Source organism: Mustelus asterias, chromosome 8, assembly GCF_964213995.1.
Source record: "Mustelus asterias chromosome 8, sMusAst1.hap1.1, whole genome shotgun sequence".
Classification (NCBI taxonomy): Eukaryota; Metazoa; Chordata; class Chondrichthyes; order Carcharhiniformes; family Triakidae; genus Mustelus; species Mustelus asterias.
Genome location: NC_135808.1, coordinates 50,778,180 through 50,800,887, shown reverse-complemented (window position 1 = coordinate 50,800,887; position 22,708 = coordinate 50,778,180). Strand labels below are relative to the sequence as shown.

Genomic DNA, 22,708 nt, shown 5'->3' with positions numbered 1-22,708 from the left:
GAGAAACTAGAGAAAGATGTGAGTTCAGGGCTCGGGCGGGGGAGGGGGTGGGGGGTGGTGGGGTGCGTGGGGGCGGGGGAGGTAGAATTAGAGGATGTTTGTCCAGATGGTTAGAGGAAGGAAGGGACGTGGCAGAGGCAGCTGATTGGATTGTCTCAATCTTAGTCACAAAGACCTCGGTGAGATCCTCACACTTGTTGCTGGAGGTGAGGGGGGAGGGGACAGGGGAGAGGGGTTTAAGAAGTTGGTCTGCAGTTGGGAAAAGAAGCCGGAGCTTATCTTCTCATTCCAGGATGATCCTGGAATAGTCAGCAGTTTTAGCAGATGAGAGTAGGAGCCGGAAGTGTTTGAAGTGCTCCAGCCAGATCAACCAGTGGATGGATAAACCAGTTGTCCACCAGATCCTTTCAAGTCTGTGTCCCTGGGATGAAGTGAGTGGAGATGAGGCCGGAGCAGGGGGAACGGCCGGGGGGAGAGGGAATCATGGTTTTATTGGGGATTAGGATATCAAAGGTGGGGGTGAGGGGGAGCCAATCAGTCGCTGCAGAAATGTTGTGGTGATCGGAGGGCCAGAGACGAGATAGTTGGGATTTGGAAAGTGCGGTTGTAAGTGAATGGACACAGCTGGAAGAGTTGGGTGAGGGGAAACAAAGGGGTTGCCTCCCCACAGAGCTGGTCTGAGAATCAACTGGCTTCTGGTAAAATGAAATTTAAGATAGATGGGAATTGGAAAGTGCGGTTGTAAGTGGATTGGGGAATAGGTTTTTGCAGGGATGGATACAGAAGGGGGTAGGGTTGGGGGTGTGGAAGGAGGATGTGGCTGGGGAGTGATACAAGGAAGTGATCAGAGATGGTCTGATCTCTGATTGAAACTATGGGAGCAGTGAGACCACGTGAGATGGTTAAGGTCAAGGGGGAGGTGGTGAATATGGGGTGGAGAATTGTGATTGTGATGGTTTAATCCCAGCAACTTTCAGTTTCTTTTCTGTTTTCAATCTTGTCACTCAAGAGATTCCAGATCAAACTGATCATTTTCAAATGAATGATCATTGGCTTTGAATCCAATCTTCTGCTGATGTGTCATTGATTGACAGGCCAAACAGCCAATCAGGACAATCACTTGGTGAAATGCAGCCAATCAGCTGATGGGGAGGTGGGACATTTCCAAAGCACTCATCAGACAGAAACGGAATATTCTTAATGTTTATTACCTTTTACACATTGACATTGACAGAAAAAACAGCCCAGCCAGAGGAAGCTGGAGAAATTCACAGGGAGAATGGAGGTTTATTAAAACACTTGTGGAGATTTTCTCAATAACATGAGAATCCTGTCCCTTTAAACAGTGACTAAAGCTTCAATTGTAACTGCAGGGTGAGCAGGAAGGAGGTCTGGTTTACTGAAGCAGACACTTCACAGGGTCACATTATTATTGTACAGCTGACACTCTTCACCATCTTCCAGAGGTTGTACTTGTTATCACGAGTCTGCACTGTCCCCATCAAACACTCCCAGGACAGTAACACCACAGGGTTAAATACAAAGTAAAGCTCCCTCTACACTATACCAATAACGTGCTTTAACCCCTGACCCTCAGAAGTGTCTCAGACCCTGTCCCGAGGAGGAAGAGAGTTGTAATTCAATGCTGATAATGACCTTTGCCCTCCCAGCTCACCCCTGTTCTATTCCAAGTTGTGTCTCCTCTGTGGACTGTCGCTAACACTCTAGGCACATTCTGATCTCCTGACGCTCTTGCTGAGGGGAGAGGAGAGGCTCACGTGGGTGAGGGCACAGGAGAAGCGGGCGTTGGACTCCCAGTCGGAGCCAGAGAGGGTCAGCAGGCTGCTGACGCTGTAGGTGTTGTCTGACGCTCGCAGGTAGTTGCTGGTCTGAACCCCGTTGGAAATGGCTGCACCATCCTTCTTCCACTTCACCTCCACCTCATCGGGATAGAAGTGATTGGCAAGGCACACCAGGGTGGCAGTGCCCTTGGTCTTGACCTCCTCCGGGGAGGGGGGCAGCAGGGTCAGCGTGGGTTGTGAATTCTCACGGGCTGAAAGAGAAGAGAAGGAATTTTAATCACTGCCATTTTCAGGGTTTTCAACTTCCTGAATATTAACTGGGATCAAATCAGTGTCAATGTTTGAACGTTACACAATTCCGAAAATCCATTCCGGGGGAACTTTTTTAACCAGAACGGAACAATCCCAACAAGAGAAGGGGCAGTTTTGGGCAGTTTTATGGAATGAATCTCAGCATGTGGAAGGTGTATCAGTGGGAGAGCATTTGGGTAATAGTGATCATAATACAGTTAGATTTAGAGTAGTTATGGAAAAGGGGAAAGATCGATCAAGGGTAAAGGTTTTAACTTGGGAAAAGGCCAATTTCACTAAACTGGGATTTGCCAAAATGGAGAGGAAACAGCGACTTGAAGGTAAATCAGTGTCAGAGCAGTGGGAGGATATTCGAGCTGGAGATAGAGTTCAGAACAAATATGTTCACACAAAGCAATAGCGTGGGACATTGCAAGGAGGATAACTAAGGAATGAATAGGGCTGATTGGAGAGCAAAAAGATAACTTGTGTGTGGAGGGAGAAGACACGGTGATGGTTCTTCATGAATAATTTACATCAGATATCACAAATGGGAGGGACAAAGCTGACATTGTAGTTCAGGAAGGGAGGGATTGTGAAATAATCAATGGGATAATGATAGTGTGGGAGGAGATATTAATGTGATTATCATCTTTGAAAGTGGAGAATTTCCCAGGCCCGGGTGAAATGTATCCCAGGATGCGAAGGGAAGCACGGGAAGAAAAAGCAGAGACTCTGACCATTATTTTCCAATCCTCTCTGGCTACAGGTGTGGTGTGGGAGGACTGGAGGACGGATAATGCTGTTTAAAATTACAGGCTGATGGGATTCAAGGGAAAGTGACACGTTCGATTTCAAATTAGTTCAGTGTCTGGGGGTAAAGGTTTGATTTGAAGCTGGTTAAATCATTTTGCATATATAAAGAAAGTTACAACAAATTCAGCACTGAAGTGGTTAATAGTGAGAGTATTTAAAGACACAGTGTCCCTTTAAGAGACTGTTAACCAGTCAGGAAGCTGGAACTATTGCTCAGTCTGTCTCGGGGAAACAGGTTGAGCATCAACAAACCTCAGATCACACACAGATCAGGAGAACTTTATCCCAGAACATTGCAGCAGACTTGGATCAACACACTTCACACAGGATTCTGATTGGCTGTCAGTGTAGAAGCTTCCAGATTTCATTTCAAACCTTACCCCCAGCACTTGGCTGAGGTCAAGGGTGAGGTTAGAATTAGTCTCAGTGTCCAGGGGTCAGACAGGGTCACTGCTCCGAATGACCCCATGAACTCTGGAGGGTGTGAGTGTGTGAATAATGAGTGAGGGTTAGGATCAGGAATCTCCAACTCAAAGACAGAATTACATTTCTATAGCACCTGTCACCACCTCAGAATGTCCCAAAGTGTTTTACAGCTCATTGTGCACAGCAAGATCCCAGGGAGCAGAGTGAGAATGAACAGATAAGCAGATTTGTAGTGATGTTGATTGAGGGATAAATATTGACCAGTACATCGGGGTGAACTCCCCTGCTCTTCTTCCAATGGTACCATGGAATCTTTCACACCCCCTGAGAGGACAGATATCAGTTTGTCTCATCTGAAAGACGGCACCTCTGACAGTGCAGCACTCGCTCAATACTGCACTGGATCTCAGCCTGGATGATGTGGGATTTGAGGTATCAGTCTGTTTCTGTGGATTCTCTGCTGCTTTCAGTTGAATGAAGAGTGCAGGAGGACATGCCAGGAGCAACAGCAGACATACTGAAAAATGAGGAATGAGGCCACTTGGGGAGGGTGGAGCTGTTCCCCAGCCAGAGAGAGTGTCTTCAGGAGAGAGATGGAGAGCAGATTATGGGAGGCCTGTAGTCTAGAGGGGGGACATTTAACCAGTCGCTGACAGGTGCTGAGCCCTTTCCCCATGAGGATTTTGGAAGTGGATGCGGAAAGTGGGAGGTGAACTAGAGAAATGTCTTTGTTGCTGCTGAAACTCTTGCTATCTGCTCAGTCACATCTAATAAACACACAGACAAATCAGACAAACATCAGTCTGTTTCTGTGGATTCTCTGCTGCTTTCAGTTCAATGAAGAGCGCAGGAGGACATGGCAGGAGCAACAGCAGACATACTGAAAAATGAGGTGTTAACCTGGTGAAGCTACAACACAGGACTGTGTGTCAAACAGCAGAAGCAGCAAGTGATAGACAGAGCTAAACCATCCCACAAACAATGGATCAGATCTAAGCTCTGCAGTCCTGCCACATCCAGCCGTGAATGGTGGTGGACAATTAAACAACTCACTGGAGGAGGAGGCTCCACAAATATCCCCATCCTCAATGACGGAGGAACCCAGAACATTAGTGCAAAAGATAAGGCTGAAGCATTTGCAGCAATCTTCAGCCAGAAGTGCCGCGTGGATGATCCATCTCGACCTCCTCTGGAGGTCCTGAAGACGTGTGCTCCAGAACTTCCCGCGTCCCTCGCCAAGCTGTTCCAGTACATCTACAACACTGGCATCAACCCAACATTGTGATAAATTACCCGGTTATGAACTGTGCACAAAAAACAGGACAAATCCAATCCGCACAATAACCGCCCCATCAGTCTACTCTCGATCATCAGCAATGTGATCTGAACATATCCAGAGCGATTACCAAGCAGCACTTACTCAGCAATAATCTGCTCACTGACACTCAGTTAGTGTTCCGCCAGGATCACTCAGCTCCTGACCTCATTACAGCCTTGGTTCAAACATGGACAAAAGAGCTGAACTCCAGAGGTGAGGTGAGAGTGACTGCCCTTGACATCAAGGCAGCATTTGAGCAAGTGTAGCATCAAGGAGCCCTCGCAAAACTGGAGCCCATGGGAATCAGGGGAAAACTATCCACTGGTTGGAGTTGTACCCAGCACAAAGTTATACCCAGTTATACGCCAGGGACCCAAGTTCAATTGCCAGCTTGGGTCACTGTCTGTGTGGAGTTTGCACATTCTCTCCATTTCTGTGTGGGTTTCCTCCAGGTGTTACGGTTTCCTCCCACAGTTCAAAACGTGTGCAGGCTAGGTGAATTGGCCAAGCTAAATTTTCCCTCAGTATCCCCGAACAGGCGCCGGAATGTGGCCACATGGGGATTTTCACAGTGACTTCATTGCAGTGTGAATTTAAGCCTATTTGTGACTAATAAATAAACTTTAAAAAATATATAATCTTAACCAACGCAATCTCTCCTCCTACATCAATCCCACTATCGCAGAAATCATTCCAGTAAACCTTTGCTGCACTCCCTCTGTCGCAAAAACATCCTTCCTCAGAAAAGGAGAGTAAAACTGTACACATCATTCCCAGTGTGGCCTCACCAAGGTCCTGTATAACTGCAGAAAGACAGAATTACGAGGGACAGAGATAGGGTGGATATGAGGAAACTTTTCCCCTTAATCACAGAGGCAGCAGATTTTGAGGGACTTGAGGGAAATCTTTTCACCCAGAGGGTGCTGGGAATCTGGAACTCACTGCCTGAAAGGGTGGTGGAGGTGGGAGCACTCACAACATTTAAGAAACATTTAAGAAACATTTAGATGAGCACTTGAAATTCCAAAGCATACAAGGCAACGGACCAAATGCTGGAAAATGGGATTGGAATTGATAGGTGCTTGGTGGCCGGCACAGACATGGACAATAGAATCCCTAAAGTGCAGGCGGAGGCCATTCGGTCCATCGAGTCTGCATCGACTCTTACCCCATAACCCCATGTATTTACCTCACTAATCCTCCTCACCTGTTAGAATTTTATAGGTCTCCATGAGTTGCCTCCTTATTCCTCTGAACTCCAGTGAATGTAAGTCTTAACCAACTCAATGTCTCCTCATACATCAGTCCCATTATAACAGAAATCAGTTTGGGATACCTTCTCTGCACTCCCTCTGGAGCAAATATATCCTTCCTGAGATAGGGAGACCAAAACTGCGCACAATATTCCCAGTGCGGCCTCACCAAGGCCGCAGCAGGTCAGAATTATGAAGACATAGAGCAGATACGAAGAAACTTTTCCCCTTTTAGCAGCAGGTTCAAAAACCAGGGAGCATAGATTTCATCTCAGAAGCAGAAGATTTTGAGGGATTGGAGGAAAAACTTTTTCACTCAGAGGCTGTTGGGAATCTGGAACTCACTGCCTAAAAGGGTGGGAGACACAGGAACCCTCACAACATTTAAGAAGTATTTAGATGAGCATTTGAAGTTCCAAACCATACAAGGCAACGGACCAAGTGCTGGAAAATGGGATTAGAATAGTTGGGTGCTTAATGGCCGGCAGAGACAGGATGGGCTGAAGGGCCTCTTTCTGTGCAGTAAATTTCTATGAGACGATGACTGAGCCAAGATGGCCGAGAATGTAAAGTGACCAGCTTCTGGAAAATTCCAATGTGGGTTATATTTGACTGATTGTCCTGAGAGAAGATGGAATGTCACACCTGAAAGATGTCAGGGATTTCATCAAACAGGAAATAGAAATGGAGATAGAAAAAATGTCTCAGACTAAACTTTAATCTCCTTTTGTTACGGAAACAATGGAGACTGATTGTCACATCTCAGCAGACATTCAAAACCCATCTGCTGTTGAGTTATACCTCAGAATGTGGAAATGGTCTGAGTTCAAAGTAAACTGACTCTGGGGTGAAAGACATGTTTGTTTGTTATCTTTCAGGAAACAACAGGGAAATGGGTTAACAATCCAACTGCACACCTGAGCTGTGTGTACTGGTGCGGGTGTGACAGAATGTGAGTTGAGACATTCCTCCGGATGGTCCAGTTTCCTCCCACAGTCCAAAGATCTGCAGGTCGGATGGATTGGCCATGCTAAATTACCCCTAGTGTGTTCTTTCGGTGGATTAGCAATGGTAAATGCGCAGAGTTACAGGGATAGGGTGGGGAGCCTGGGTAAGAAGCTCTTTCAGAGAGTTGGTACAGATTCGATGGACTGAATAGCCTCCTTCTGCACTGTAGAGATTCAAAGGCTAATAAAGGACTACGTGGACTGTGTAAGGTTTCCACGGGTGAAGGGATCATTTTAAAATGAACCCTGTTGTGACCAATCGAGTGCGGGGTTCCAGCTGATTACTCCTCACTCAGGAGCAAAACAAAATTGGGATCCAGTTCAGGAAGTTAACAAATGAGGGACTTTGTCTGAGGACTGGTCACAACGTGTACACAGCAAGATCCCACACAATGCAATGAGAACAATCAGCATTTTCAGTGATGTTGGATCCGGGATAAATATCGGACTGAACTCGTCCCAAAGAGAAAGTAACTGAGAGTCTCCCCAAAAGCCTGGAACACTGAAGCCACTGGATTGTGGGCCCTGCTGTAGCTGTTTGTCATCAGAACTTTAGCAAGAGATAAGCAGGGAGTGGAGAGAGCAGAGTGAAAGCTGGGGGAGGTGGCACCTCGGTGTCTCACTGTGCTGGTGCTGTGATCAGTTATATCAGAGAGTGTGACAGGGAGTCCGACTTCACATCAAACTCTGCCTGTGTGTGTCACACTGAGACTGACAGGAGTCTAGAGAGTGATTTCACTCCATGCTGCAGGAATGTGAGCACAGTCTGCAAACGTCCAGATCTCCTCCACACGGTGGGTAAAAGCTGCTTACTTATATCTTGCTGCTTAAAGGGGGGAATGGAAGGAAAGAAATACAGCTGGGCTCCCTGTTCCACACAATGTTCTTCAATCAACCATTTCATTGACTGCAGCTTCCTCACCAACACCTTCAACTATTCAGCATTTGTGTTTGAGAAAGTTTCAGCATTGAAAGGGTTAATAACGGAGGATTGGGCTTTACTTACTCAGTCTGAGTTTGGTTCCTTTACCGAACGTAAGGCACACTGACAGCTTCCAGTGCAGGAGCTGTACAAAAACCTCTGCTCTCTGCCTCACTCACTCACTCACTCATCTCTTCTCTCTCACTCTTTCTCCCTCACTCTTTCTCTCTCTGTTTCTCTCTCACTGTTTCTCTCTCTCTGTTTCTCTCAATGTCTCAGTGTTTTGTTGGGAGAATTGAGAATTCTAATTTGAGATGATAAATCTTTCAGCTGCTCTTCATATGTGGACATGGAGAGTAAGAGGGAAACTCGAGGCCTTCAGCGAGCGGTGGACACCACAGGGACTGGAGTGTGTAGTGGACAGTGCAAATAATTTGTCCAGTTTCTTTTCTTGTCTTTATTATATATTATATAAAACTGTGGGATGTGTCAGTACAGGAGGTGGGACTGTGTGTCCATTATTATATATTATATAAAACTGTGGGATGTGTCAGTACAGGAGGTGGGACTGTGTGTCCATTATTATATATTATATAAAACTGTGGGATGTGTCAGTACAGGAGGTGGTGCTGTGTGTCCATTATTATATATTATATAAAACTGTGGGATGTGTCAGTACAGGAGGTGGGACTGTGTGTCCATTATTATATATTATATAAAACTGTGGGATGTGTCAGTACAGGAGGTGGGAGTGTGTCCATTATTATATATTATATAAAACTGTGGGATGTGTCAGTACAGGAGGTGGGACTGTGTGTCCATTATTATATATTATATAAAACTGTGGGATGTGTCAGTGCAGGAGGTGGGACTGTGTGTCCATTATTATATATTATATAAAACTGTGGGATGTGTCAGTACAGGAGGTGGGACTGTGTGTCCATTATTATATATTCTATGAAACTGTGGGATGTGTCAGTACAGGAGGTGGTGCTGTGTGTGTTGGGGTTTTTGTAAGGCTCTGTATCACTGTGTAGGGGGAGCTGTAACCGTTCTGACAGTAATAATCAGCGACATCCTCATTCTGTACATTGCTGATTGTCAGGGTGTATTGTGTCCCAGATCCACTGCCGGTGAATCGGTCGGATATTCCTGTGAATCGTGTTGATGCATAGTAGATCAGCAGAGCCGGTTTCTGTCCTTCTCGCTGTTGGTACCAATTCACGTAACTGCGAACAGATTGACTGGCCGTACAGGTGATGGTGGCGGTCTGGCCCAGGCTCACTGACAGCACCGGGGGAGACTGGGTCATGATGATGTCTCCACTGATACCTGAGGGGTAATAGAGAAACAGAGTGAAGTAAGAACTGTCACAGAAAGACGCTGTACAATGAGATATTGTTGGAGACACTGACTGTTCCTCTCCTTTCAGCATTTTCTCTTCAATCACAAGTCAGGAGAATTGGATTGAAATGGAGAGCAGGAAAATATTCAAGGTGGAAGGAGAGAGATTTGTACCTGCGATGCAGAATGCCAGAGGCCAGAGCAGCTGGATGGCTGAAATCATGGTGTGTGGTCGTGTCCCTGTGCCTGGTTACTGATAAACTCTCCCTTCACTGGGCTCTGCTTTATAAAGCTGCAGCCTGTCAGAGTCTCACTGCCTGTTCCTCAGTTTGTAAATGGTCTGACCCAGAGAAACCACGTCAGCACCTTTCACTTCCTCTTCTTCTCTCTCCCTCCCTCAGTCTCTGTCCCTCAGTCTCTGTCTCTCGATATCTCTCCCTCACTCATTGTCTTGCTCTCTCTCTCTCTCTCTCTCAATATTTGTCCCTCAGTCTTTCTCTCTCAATATCTGTCCCTCAGTCTGTCTCCCTCACTCTATTAATATCTCTCCCTCAATTGTTGTCTCTTTCACTCTCTGAGTACCTCTCCATTAGTCTCTGTTTCTATCCACCACACTCTCGCTGTCTCCCTTTCTTGTCCTTCCCGTCTCACACTCCTTGTTTACCCTCTCATTCACTCTTTCTTTCTCTCTTCTCATTCTCCCTCCCTCTCTTCCTCTCAGTTTCTCCATCACTTTATCTCATAGAGTCATAGAGTCATAGAGGTTTACAGCATAGAAACAGGCCCTTCAGCCCAACTTGTCCATGCCGCCCTTTTTTTAAAAACCCCTAACCCCAATTGCTGCATTTGGCCCATATCCCTCTATACCCATCTGACCCATGTAACTGTCTAAATGCTTTTTAAAAGACAAAATTGTACCCGCCTCTGTTACTATCTCTGGCAGCTTGTTCCAGACACTCACCACCCTCTGTGTGAAAAAATTGCCCATTTGGACACTTTTGTATCTCTCCCCTCTCGCCTTAACCCTCTGCCCTCGAGTTTTAGACTCCCCTACCTTTGGGAAAAGACATTGACTATCTCGTTGATCTATGCCCCTCATTATTTTATAGACCTCTATAAGATCACCCCTCAGCCTTCTACGCTCCAGAGAAAAAAGTCCCAGCCGATCCAGCCTCTCCTTACAACCCAAACCATCAAGTCCCGGTAGCATCCTAGTAAATCATTTCTGCACTCTTTCTAGTTTAATAATATCCTTTCTATAACAGGGGACCAGAACTGAACACAGTATTCCAAATGTGGCCTTACCAATGTCTTGTACAACTTCAACAAAACGTCCTGACTCCAGTATTCAATGTTCTGACCAATGAAACCAAGCATGCCGAATGTCTTCTTCACCACTCTGTCCACCTGTGACTCCACTTTCAAGTAGCTATGAACCTGTACCCCTAGATCTCTTTGTTCTGTAACTCTCCCCAGTGCCCTACCATTAACTGAGTAAGTCCTGCCCGGTTCAATCTACCAAAATGCATCACCTCGCATTTATCTAAATTAAACTCCAGCCACTATTTGTCATCCCACTGGCCCAATTCCGGTTGGAATCGTAGATTACCTTCTTCACTGTCCACTATGCCACCAATCTTGGTGTAATCTGCAAACTTACTAACCATACCTCCTATATTCTCATCCAAATCATTAATATAAATGACAAATAACAGTGGACCCAGCATCGATCCCTGTGGCACACCGCTCATTCTCTTTGTTCCTCTGTATTCTCAGCTCACTCTGCCCCAGAAGAGACACCACCCTCCTGGTATCCACTCTGTCAGTCCCCTCACAATGTGATATGTTTCAATAAGATCACCTCTCATTCTTCTAAACTCCAATGGGTTCAGGCCCAACCTGTCCAACTTTTCTTCATAAGATAACCCCTCACCCCAGGAATGTGTCGAGTGAATCTTCTCTGAACCGCTTCGAACACAATGATACCCTTTTCCAAATAAGGAGACCTAAACTGTACACAGTATTCCAGATGTGGTCTCACCGAGACCCTGTACAGCTGCAGTAAAACTTCCCTATTTTTATATTCCATTCTCCTTGTAATAAACACCAACATTCCATTTGTCTTCCTAATCACTTGTTGTCGCTGCAGACTAACTTGTTGTGATTCATGTCCCAGGACAGCCAGATCCCTCTGTAGCACCGAGTTGTGCAATCTCTCCCCATTTCAATAGTTTACTGCTGTTCTATTCTTCCTGCCAAAGTGGACACCTTCACATTTACCCAGGATATACTCCAGATGTTTAGCCATTCACTTCCCCTGTCCCTATCCCTTTGCAGACTCTCTAACTCGTCTTGATAACTTACTTTCCCACCTATCTTAGTGTCATTGGGACATCAGCTCCATTCACTCCCTTCATCCAAGTCATTGATATGGATTGTGAATAGTTGTGGTCCCAACTGATTGTTCCAGAATTCCACAAATTACAGCTTCCCAATCCCAAAACAATCATTTATCCCCTACCTCTTGTTTCTGTTAATTAACCAATCCTCTATCAATGCTAATATGTTACCCACACACCATCTTCTTACCCACACACCATTGTATCTTGTGTAGTAACATTTGATGTGGCAATTTATCAAATACCTTTTCGAATTCCCTGTACATCACAGCTACAAGTTCCCTTTTATCCATCTTGTGACCTCCGCAAAGGTGGACAATGACATGCACAACAGAAAGAAACTGCTCCACATCGACCATGACGTCCCACTGGAGCCTCCAATAGGGACCAGTAAACATGGGCCTCCTTCCCACTGGAGCCTCCAATAGGTACCAGTAAACATGGGCCTCCTTCCCACTGGAGCCTCCAATAGGGACCAGTAAACATGGGCCTCCTTCCCACTGGAGCCTCCAATAGGGACCTGTAAACATGGCCTCCTTCCCACTGGAGCCTCCAATAGGGACCAGTAAACATGGGCCTCGTTCCCACTGGAGCCTCCAGTAGGGACCAGTAAACATGGGCCTCGTTCCCACTGGAGCCTCCAGTAGGGACCAGTAAACATGGGCCTCGTTCCCACTGGAGCCTCCAATAGGGAGCAGTAAACATGGGCCTCCTTCCCACTGGAGCCTCCAGTAGCTGAGCTTCAAACTTCACATCCTCTCCATCACTTCGGCCTCTTATTTCCACAACATTGTCCGTCTCTACACTACATCAGTCCCTTAAGTACAGAAACCCTTATCCCTGCATGTCCCGCCTTCTAACTCCATTATTCCGATATCCTCACCCAGCTCCCCACATCCATAAACCCCAACTTGTCCCAAATGCAGTGGGTCCGGATCCTGTCTCATACCAAGTGTCGTTCCAACACCACCCCTGACCTCAGTGATCTATCACCCCTGACCTCAGTGATCTATCACCCCTGACCTCAGTGATCTATCACCCCTGACCTCAGTGATCTATCACCCCTGACCTCAGTGATCTATCACCCCTGACCTCAGTGATCTATCACCCCTGACCTCAGTGATCTATCACCCCTGACCTCAGTGATCTATCGCCCCTGACCTCAGTGATCTATCGCCCCTGACCTCAGTGATCTATCACCCCTGACCTCAGTGATCTATCACACCTGACCTCAGTGATCTATCGCCCCTGACTTCATTTACCAGTTACCGTTGGCCTCACTGACCTGTTACCCCTGACCTCACTGCCCTCCAATTCCCTCCATGACCTCACTCCTCCCTACCCTGCGTTCCTGCTCCAGACTCACATTTCTCCCTCACCTTCCATCTGCTGACTCTGCTCCCCGGCCCATCGCTGCTTCCTTCATCCCACCATTGACAGCAGAGCCTTCAGACGCCCAGGCCCTGCTCTCTGACCTCCCACCCTTAATCCCTCCCCCTCTCCAAGTCTTTCTCCCCATCAAACTCCACCCTTTCACCCAAGCCTTCGATCTCTCTTCCTAAACTACCCCTAGCCCCTCCCCCATTCCTCTTATGCTGCTCTGTGAAACATAATGGGCTATGTTGTACACTAAGGTGCTATATAAATTCAGGTTCTGTGTGGATTTTGGTTGGGGACAGAATTAGACACAGTGGTGAAGGCTCTTGCAGTCAAATATCCTGCTGACAGGATCCAGACTTTAACAGATCGAATGGGACATTGTATAAAGTAGGAATTATTAAAAATGTATTCATTGACGGGGTGTGGGTGTCACTGGTTATACCAGCATTTATTGCCCATCCCTAATTGTCCTTGAGAAGGTGGTGATGAGCTGCCTTCTTGAGCTGCTGCAGTCCATGAGGTGTACATACACCCACAGTGCAGTTAGGGAGCGTTTTCAGGATTCTGACCCAGCGACAGTGCATGAATGGAGATGTATTTCCACGTCAGAATGGCGTGTGGCTTGGAGGGGAATCTCCTGATGGTGTTGATCCCAGGGATCTGCTACATTTGTCTTTCCAGATGATAGTGGTCATGGTATTCGAAGGTGCTGCCTCAGGAACCTTGGTGAGTTCATGCAGGGCATCTTATAGATGGCACACACTGCTGCTGCTGTTCGACAGTGGTGGAGGGATTTAATGTTTGTGAATGGGTGCCAATCAACTGGGGCTGCTTTGTCCTGGATGGTGTTGAGCTTCTTGAGTGTTGCTGGAGCTCTACTCATCCAGACAAGTGGAGAGTATTCCATCACACTCCGGACTTGTGCCTTGTAGATGGTGGACAGGCTTTGGAGAGTCAGGATGTGAGTTACTCACCGCAGGATTCCTATCCACTGACCTGCTCTTGTAGCCACAGTATTTATAGGCTGGTCCAGTTGAGTTTCTGGTCAATCATATCCAACAGGATTTTACAGTGGGGGATTCAGCAATGGTAATGACATTGAATGTCAAGGGGAGATGTTAAAATTCTCTCTTGTTGGAGATGGTGATTCCGTGGCACTTGTGTGGCACGAATGTTCCTGCTTCAATATCTGAGGAGTTGTGAATGGTGCTGAGCATTGTGCAATCATCAGTGAACATCCCCACTTCTGAAGGTTATTAATGAAGCAGCTGAAGATGGTTGTGTCTCAGACACTCCCCTGAGGAACTCCTGCAGTGATGTCCCAAGGCAATCTCAGATTGCAATCCGCTAACCACAACCATCTTCTCATCATATTGGGTGGCACGGTGACACACTCGTTAACACTACTGCCTCACAGCGCCAAGGACCCGGGTTCAATTCCTGGCATGGGGCACTGTCTGTGTGGAGTTTGCATGCTCTCCCTGTGTCTGCTTGCGTTTCCTCCGGGTGTTCCGGTTTCCTCCCACAGTCCAAAAGACCTGCTGGTTAAATACATTGGTCATGCTAAATTCTCCCTCAGTGTACCCGAATAGGCGCCGGAGTGTGGTGACTAAGGGATTTTCCTGGTAACTTCATTGCCTTGTTAATGTAAGCCTACTTGTGACACTAGTACTGACACTTAAATTTAAAAGTCCAAGAACCACAACCATCTTCCTTTGTGCTGGGTGTGACTCCAGCCAGTGGAGAGTTTTCCCCTGATTTCCATTGGCTCCAGTTTTGCGAGGGCTCCTTGATGCCACACTCGGTCAAATGCTGCCTTGATGTCAAGGGCAGTCACTCTCATCTCACCTCTGGAGTTCAGCTCTTTTGTCCATGTTTGAACCAAGGCTGTAATGAGGTCAGGAGCTGAGTGACCCTGGCGGAACCCTAACTGTGTGTCACTGAGCAGGTTGTTGCTAGTAAGTGCTGCTTGATAGAACTGTCAACAATTTAAATCACTTTACTGATGATTGAGAGTAGATTGATGGGGCGGTAAGTGGCCAGAATAGATTTGTCCTGTTTTTTGGTATACAGGACATATCTGGGCAATTTTCCACATTGCCGGGTAGATGCCAGTGTTGTAGCTGTACTGGAACAGCTTGGCTAAGGGCGCGGCAAGTTCTGGAGCGCAAGTCTTCAGGACTATTGCTGGATTATTGTCAGGAGACAAAGCCTTTGCTGTATCCAATCGCAAATGTATCAGCCTTTTCTTTTCACTGATGTGCTGGGCTCCTCCATCATTGAGGATGGGGATATTTGTGGAGCCTCCTCCTGCACTGGGTTGTTTAATTGTCCACCACCATTCACGGCTGGATGTGGCAGGACTGCACAGCTTAGATCTGATCCATTGGTTGTGGGATGGTTTAGCTCTGTCTATCACTTGCTGCTTCTGCTGTTTGACACACAGTCCTGTGTTGTAGCTTCACCAGGTTAACACCTCATTTTTCAGTATGTCTGCTGTTGCTCCTGCCATGCCCTCCTGCACTCTTCATTGAACCAGGGTTGATCCCCAGGCTGGGTGGTAATGGTAGAGTGGGGGATATGCCGGGCCATGAGGTTACAGATTGTGGTTGAGTACAATTCTGCTGCTGCTGATGGCCCACAGTGCCTCATGGATGCCCAGTTTTGAGTTGCTCGATCTGTTTGAAATCTATCCCATTTAGCACGGTGGCAGTGCCACACAACACGATGGAGGGTATCCTCAATGTGAAGATGGGATTTTATCTCCACAAGGACTGTGCGGTGGTCACTGCTACCGATACTGTCATGGACAGATGCATCTGCGGCAGGCAGGTTGGTGAGGATGAGGTCGAGTATGTTTCTCCCTCTTGTTGGTTCCCTCACCACCTGCCGCAGTCCCAGTCTAGCAGCTATGTCCTTTAGGACCCGGCCAGCTCGGTGTGTGGTGGTGCTACCGAGTAACTCTTGGTGATGGACATTGAAGTCCCCACCCAGAGTACATTCTGTGTCCTTGCCACCCTCAGTGCTTCCTCCAAGTGGTTTTCAACATGGAGGAGAACTGATTCATCAACTGAGGGTGGACGGTATGTGGTATCCAGAGGAGGTTTCCTTGTCCTTGTTTGACATGTTACTGAGAGACTACATGGAGTCTGGAATGTTGTTGAGGATTCCCAGGATAACTCCCTCCTGACTGTATCCCATTGTGCCTTCTGTGCTGGGAGATTGGAGGTAGTGGACACGGTTCACCATTTTCTCCCGACTCAGTAACAAACATCCAGCTGCTCTGAGCTCCTTCTTTCACTTCCTCTGTTGGTTACGTTTCAATCTTCCGATCTGACAGTCTTTGCAGTTATTTTTGACACTGGGGATTTGTGCTGTGGTCTGAATCTCTAACAATAACTGTCCAATCAGTGAAAAGAACAGCAGCTCAGAGCAATCAGGACTGAGGAGCCAGGCTCACTGGGAAACACATTGGGAAGATCAAAGCCATTGGTCTTCAGCTCCCGATACAAACTCCATCCCTCCCCCTGAGCACTGTCTGCTGCTCAACCAGACTCTCTACAACATTGGCCTCAGCTTTGACCCCGATCTGACCCCCCAAATCCTCCACATCACAAAGATTACTCTGCTCCCTCTTTCTTAGATCCAAAGTGGGTGTTTTCACATTCTCCACATTGAACTCCATCTTCCATTGTCTTCAGACCCCATCACAAACTCTGTTCCCTCAACACTGATTCCATCCCTTCCCCATTGGAGTGTCTGACACTGAACCACACACTCCACAGCCCTGGTGTCCTATTTGACCCTGAGATGAGCTTCCCACCACATCATCCACTCCATCACTAAGACCACCTAGTTCCACCTCAGTAACATCTCCCGAGTCCCCCCTGCCTCACATCATCTGCTGCTGAAAATCTCATCCGTGTCTTTGTTACCTCTGAACGTTACTATTCCAATGCTGTCCTGGCCGACCTCACACCCACCACCCTCCGTTATCATCAGCTCACCCAGAACTCTGCTGCCCGGATCTGAACTCACACCAAATCCCGTTCACCCGTCACCCCCTGTGTTCACTGACCTACACTGACCCCCGGTCCAGCAATGCCCCGATTTTAACATAAACATCCAGCCTCTCAAATCCCTCCCTATCCTGCACCCTCCCTATCTCTGTAACCTCCTCTAAGCTGCCTAACTTAGTGTGCTTAGTAACCTTGGATATGTGTCTCTCTATTCCTTCATCCAAGTCATTGACAAATATAGTGAAAAGCTGAGGCTTCAGCACAGATCCCTGGGGACATCACTATTCACAGCTTGCTGATTGGAATACACACACATTATCCCTACTCTCTGTCTCCTACCTCCAAACCAATTCCTTATCTATGGCAAAAGCTTTCCTCAAATTCCATACGCTTCCATTTTTATTCACAGCCTCTCGTGTGGCACCTACCCGAATGTCTTCTGGAAATGCATAGAAATAACATCCAGAGACATTCCTTTATCGAACACATTAGTGGCTTGTTAACAAATGTAAGCAGTTTAGTTAAACATGTCTGACTCTTTTGAAAACCGTGTTGACTCTCTCTGATCAGTTCATGTTTCCCACTCGTTCTGCCTCTAATAAAACATTCCAGTCACATTCTCACAACACACATTAAACTGAGCTGTTAGTTGTGAATGACTCTAGTAAAACAGGTAGTACAGACATGAGGGGCTGAATGGCCTCCTCCTGTGTTATAGACCTATCTGAATCCTTGACTGAAACATCTGGATTGGAACAGGAGGTGGACTGGAGGTTAAACAATGAGTTGAAGGTAGACGGAGTGTTATTAGTGGGTCATGTCCAATGTACATTGTGTCCATCACTCTCTCCAAAAGATGGGGGCAAATTTCCCAGAAAATGATGTGCCATCGGGGCGGATAAATGGGAGATTTTCCTGCCGTTTTCTGGGCGTACTTAGTTGAATTTCCGGCACTCGGTGTTTCACAAAATCCGCCAGGGATTTACGCCAGTGGACGGGGTTAATCCCACCCGTGAGGACTAGATCAGCAGCCCCGCATCCCTGCCTCGCGATGGTTTCCCCAACCTAATTCCCCACTCCCCTGATCACAGGCCCTGACCTCCTCCCCCGACCTCCCCTTCCCCAATAGACTGGCCTCCTGATGGCTTCCCCAACCCCACCCACCCCTCCAACTGCCGGCCCCGACACCCCCACTCCCTGATCACCAGCCTCCTAATGGCTTCCTCAACTGGAAGGTTCCTGCTGAACTCAGCAACAATTCTGGTTCCCCCCTCCCCACACCAGCTTCTAAACAAACATCAGCGATGGAATTGGGGAGAAGCGCAGAAAGAAACTTTAGTCAAAGTCAAACCAGCTTCACAATCATCGTCATTGCTCGTGTACTTTGACCCGAGCAAACCATTCGGAATCATTTGTGACGCCTCACCATACTTTGCAGGGGGATGGGACAAACTGTAGATGTACAGTTTGGAGTGAGATTCAGTCAGATGTAGAAGGAAAACTCAGTCAGTCCAGCAGGCAGAGAAGACTTGGGCATGATGAGGCACAAGGGAGGATTGGAAGGTTAAACTGCATCTATTTTAATACAAGGAGCCTGTCTGGTCAGGCAGATGAACTTAGAGAGTTGGTCAGCACGTGGAAATATGAGATTGTTGCAATCACTGAGACATGGTTGAAAGAAAGGCAGGACTGGCAGCTCGACACTCCAGGGTATAGAAGTTTCAGGCGTGATGGGAGTCGGGGGGGAGGGGGGGGGTATATAAGAGAGGAGGGGATATTGTTTTATTGATTAAAGAGACCAAGTCTGCAGTAATGAGGGAGGAGGTATTGGAACGCTCTTCAAATGAGGCCATATAGGTGGAGCTGAGAAATATAAAGGGCGATCATTGTGCTGGGATTACACTACAGGCCTCCCAACACTCAGAGGGAGATGGAGGAGCAGATATGTAGGCAAATCACAGAGAGAGGTGTGAGAGGAATAGGTCTGTGATAGTCGGGGATTTCAACCTCACCAATATTAATGGGAATAACCTCAGTGTGAAAGGATTAGACAGGGTGGAGTTTTTGAAGTGATTCCAGGAGAGCTTTTTATGTCAGTAGAGAGATAATCCAACTTGGGATGGCCCGTGCTCGAACTAATCCTCCAGAATGAAGCTGGGTAAGTTGTTGAAATATCAGTGGGTGAGCATTTTGGGGATGGGGAAGGTGGACAAAGCAACGAAAGATGGAATTTAATCCTGATAAGTGTGAGGTGATGCATTTTGGGAGATTTAATAAAGGTTGGATATACACAATGAACGGTAGGTCCCGAGGGAGAATTGAAGAACAAAGGGACTTTGGTGTACAAGTCGATGAATCCCTGAGGGTTGCAATACAGGGAGATAGTGCGATGAAGAAGGCAATTGGAATGCTTGCCTTCATTAGCCGGGGATCGAATATGGGAGCAGGTAAATGGGATTAGTATAGATTGGTATTGGATGGTCAGCATAGACATGGTGGGCCGAAGGGCCTGTTTCTGTGCTGTGTGACTGTATGACGCTATATGGAGTTGGAGCAGTTCTGTCCCATAGACTGGCAGATGGGACGGAGAGGCTAAATTCATTTGCTTTGTGGACTTTGTCAGACGTTGAGAAAATGTACTCACAAATCGACAAAGAAAGCCGAGCAGTTATCTACACAGTGAGGAATTTCACCAATACGTCTATGGGCGGCATTTCACCATCGTGTCAGACCGTAAGCCATTGTTGGGGCTTTCCCGGGAGGATAAGCCAGTGCCACCTATTGCCTCTGCCAGGGTGCAGAGATGGGCATTGCTGCTGGCAGTAAACAGCTAAACCTTCCAGCATAGGCCAGGAACACAGCTCTCAAATGCGGATACATTGAGCTGCCTGCCGCTACCACAGACCATACCGTCACCGCCTGTTCCACAGGAGATAGTATTGGCTCTGCATTATTTAGTCACCCTGCCTGTCTCAGCAGCCCACACTCAGACGTGGACAGATAGGGAGCCGGTGTTAGCAAAGGGCAAGGAAATGGTACTGACTGGGTGGCACTTGGACAAGGCAGAGCAAATGAAGCTGTATTTACATTGCAGGGACCAGATACCCTGCGAAGATGGGGTGCTATTGTCGGGGGGTCTGTGTCAGCGTACCACCCCTTGTGCAATGGCCACTGCTCCAAGAGTTACATGATACCCAAACTGGCCAGGACAGAATGAAAGTGTTGGCCAGAAGTTATGTCTGGTGGCCTGGCATTGACAGAGACATTGAACAAACGGTTGGGCAGTGTGAGAGTTGTCCGACTCAGCAAGCGTTACCTCCACCAGTGAACATGCTCCCTTGGTCACGGCTTCATGTAGATTTTGGGCAGATGTTCCTGATGTTAGTCGATGCCCATTCCAAGTGGCTGGACGATCAGCTCATGAGACCCATCACAGCTCCATTTACCATCGATAAACTGAGGCAGATCTTTGTGATTGTGGTGAACCATCGTTGGTTCCCACTGGATAGTACTGAGCCAGGGTCTGGCCAGTACGACAAGGATGTACATATGTTACTGTTGGGTTGTGCTATTGTTGCTGTTGGGGTTAGGGTGGGGTTGTTACACCTTTGTACTGTAGTGTTGTGGCACATCCCAGTCGGGCTCCGCCTCCTGGGAGAGGTATAAGAGTCCCTGCTCTGGCCGGGACCCCTTCAGTCTGGGATAGTGTGTATAAGTTCTGGCAGGTTCATTACAGTAAATAAAAGCCTTTCATTTACCGAGCTTCAGGCCTCGTGTTTGAGTAGCGCATCAATGATCCATGGTCTTCCTGAAGTGTTGCTGTCAGACAGCGGAGCAGCATTCACGCTGATGAATTTCAGACTTTGGTCAAGTTTAATGACATTTGTCCTGTCAGGTCAGCCCCCGACCATCCTGCCTCGAATGGGTTGGTGGAGCGAGCCATGCTGACGTTCACCGCTCCATGTGAAGAAGGCTCATAGACTGTGACCATTGCGATTGGGCAGTTATTTGCTGTCATACAACACTACACCTCACGCCATCACTGGGGTCATGCCGAGGTCACACCTGCAGAGTTGTTAATGGGTCGGTGCCTGTGTACCTGTTTAGATTTAGTGTCTCCAAATTTGTCGGGGGGGGTGGAGGCTCGGCAAGCCTCTCAGAAAGAATATTGTGACTCTCAGAAAGGGGACAGATTGTTTAATGATGGCGATCTCATGTTGAGAGGGAATTTGGGTGGCGGACCCACCTGGGCACCAGGGAGAGTTGTGGAGAAGACGGGACCAGTCTCATATTTGGGGGAGACACAGGGCCGTTGAGTTAAGGAGCATGTTGGCCACCTACGCAAGAGAGTAGAGCCAGTTCCAGGAGCTGAGCAAGTGGGCCCTGTATCCAGTTTGTGTGTACCAGCCTCTGAACAAGACAGCTCCATGTCCATGGTGAGGCCAAGGCAGCCTCTGGCTTGGGTGGGTGAGTCAGAGGAAAGGGCCGTCCAGGGCCTAGCTCCAGAGGTGGTTAGCACGCCCACCCCATCAGTGGATCCCGTGTCGATGGCTGCTGAAGAGCCCCTGACAGAGTTGCAGCGTTCCGCAAGGTTCTGGAAATCTCTGGACCAGCTGACATTATGAACTGTCTTTCCCTGGTGTCCCTTCTGTAATATTGTTGTTTCTCTGCCTATGTGTTAACTGTTTTACTTTGTGTTTTATCATAGAGAGTCCAAGATGTTACGGGGGAAGGAGTGTGTGAGCCTGGCCCCTTTCAGGGGCAATCCTTCACGGGCCACATGACCAGGCTGGAGCCAATGGAGTGTGAGGATGTGATATTGGGCCAATCGGGAGTGAGGGTGATCATTCCTGGGGCTGGAGGCTTCAGTTGGAGTCAGGATGTTGTTGGGAGTAGACCTGTATCGTTGTGCTGTTAAACCCTTCATTGTAAATAGTTCTCATCAATAAAGCCTTTAGTTAGTTATTTCCAAATCGAGTCTCCTCCAGTTATTACAATGAGCATCTGCACCACTTTGGATAACAACAGCTCTCTGATAACAGCAAATACACAGACTAACTATTAAACTGTAACAGTTTCACCAGCTGCTGTCACCCTCCCTACTTCCCTCCATTTATTCTGCATTCTCACCATCTCCCCTCGATTTCTTGCTGAATCCTCCAGTTTCCTAGTCTTTCCTGTGGCCAGGTTCACCTGCCCCCTTCCCCTTGGGATTGTTCGATTGCTTTGTTCCATCAACTTTCTGGTTGTGGTCAGGGTTCTTTCCACTGCTCCCCGAGACATTCGGTCTGGGGCAGCGTCGATGTTTAACATCCTGTCCCACCTTGGACTGAATACATAACCAGTGAGGGTCGGACCCACACGATGAGAGTTTGTCACCGTAATGGAGTCAGGGATCTGTAGCAGAAAGTGTGATTAATGTCAGTCTCTAATCCTGCGGATAAGAATCTCATCCTGTCCATGGAAACCTTTCACTGAAAGGTTAAATCTCTGTTAACTGATCCTTGTACTGACTAAACTGTCAATTCTCTGTCACTGCTAATTTGGGTTGGATTGTTTTTAATCTTTCAATCAATTGTATTTTGTCATTTCTGTTGCTGTGGCGATAGCCTCTTGGTCAGGTTGTTGTTGTAAATGAGAATTGGTTCTCAACTGACTCACCTGGTTAAATAAAGATTCAATAAAATAGATGTCTAAGATAAAAGCAAAATACTGCGTCTGCTGAAATCTG

General features: G+C 47.4%; 1 long non-coding RNA gene and 1 gene segment (V, D, J or C); one reads left to right on the top strand and one right to left on the bottom strand.

Annotated features, from left to right (window-relative positions):
- Positions 1-1,545: 1,545 nt before the first annotated feature.
- On the bottom strand, positions 1,546-9,701 carry LOC144497151 (Ig kappa chain V region Mem5-like). The segment is given in 4 exon segments: positions 1,546-2,053; positions 7,920-7,958; positions 8,880-9,167; positions 9,354-9,701. Coding segments are annotated over 4 exon segments (705 nt in total).
- LOC144497156 (uncharacterized) lies at positions 5,738-21,950 on the top strand. The gene is made up of 2 exons (XR_013498521.1): positions 5,738-7,707; positions 21,686-21,950. It is a non-coding gene; the product is annotated as an uncharacterized LOC144497156 (long non-coding RNA).
- Positions 21,951-22,708: the final 758 nt, after the last annotated feature.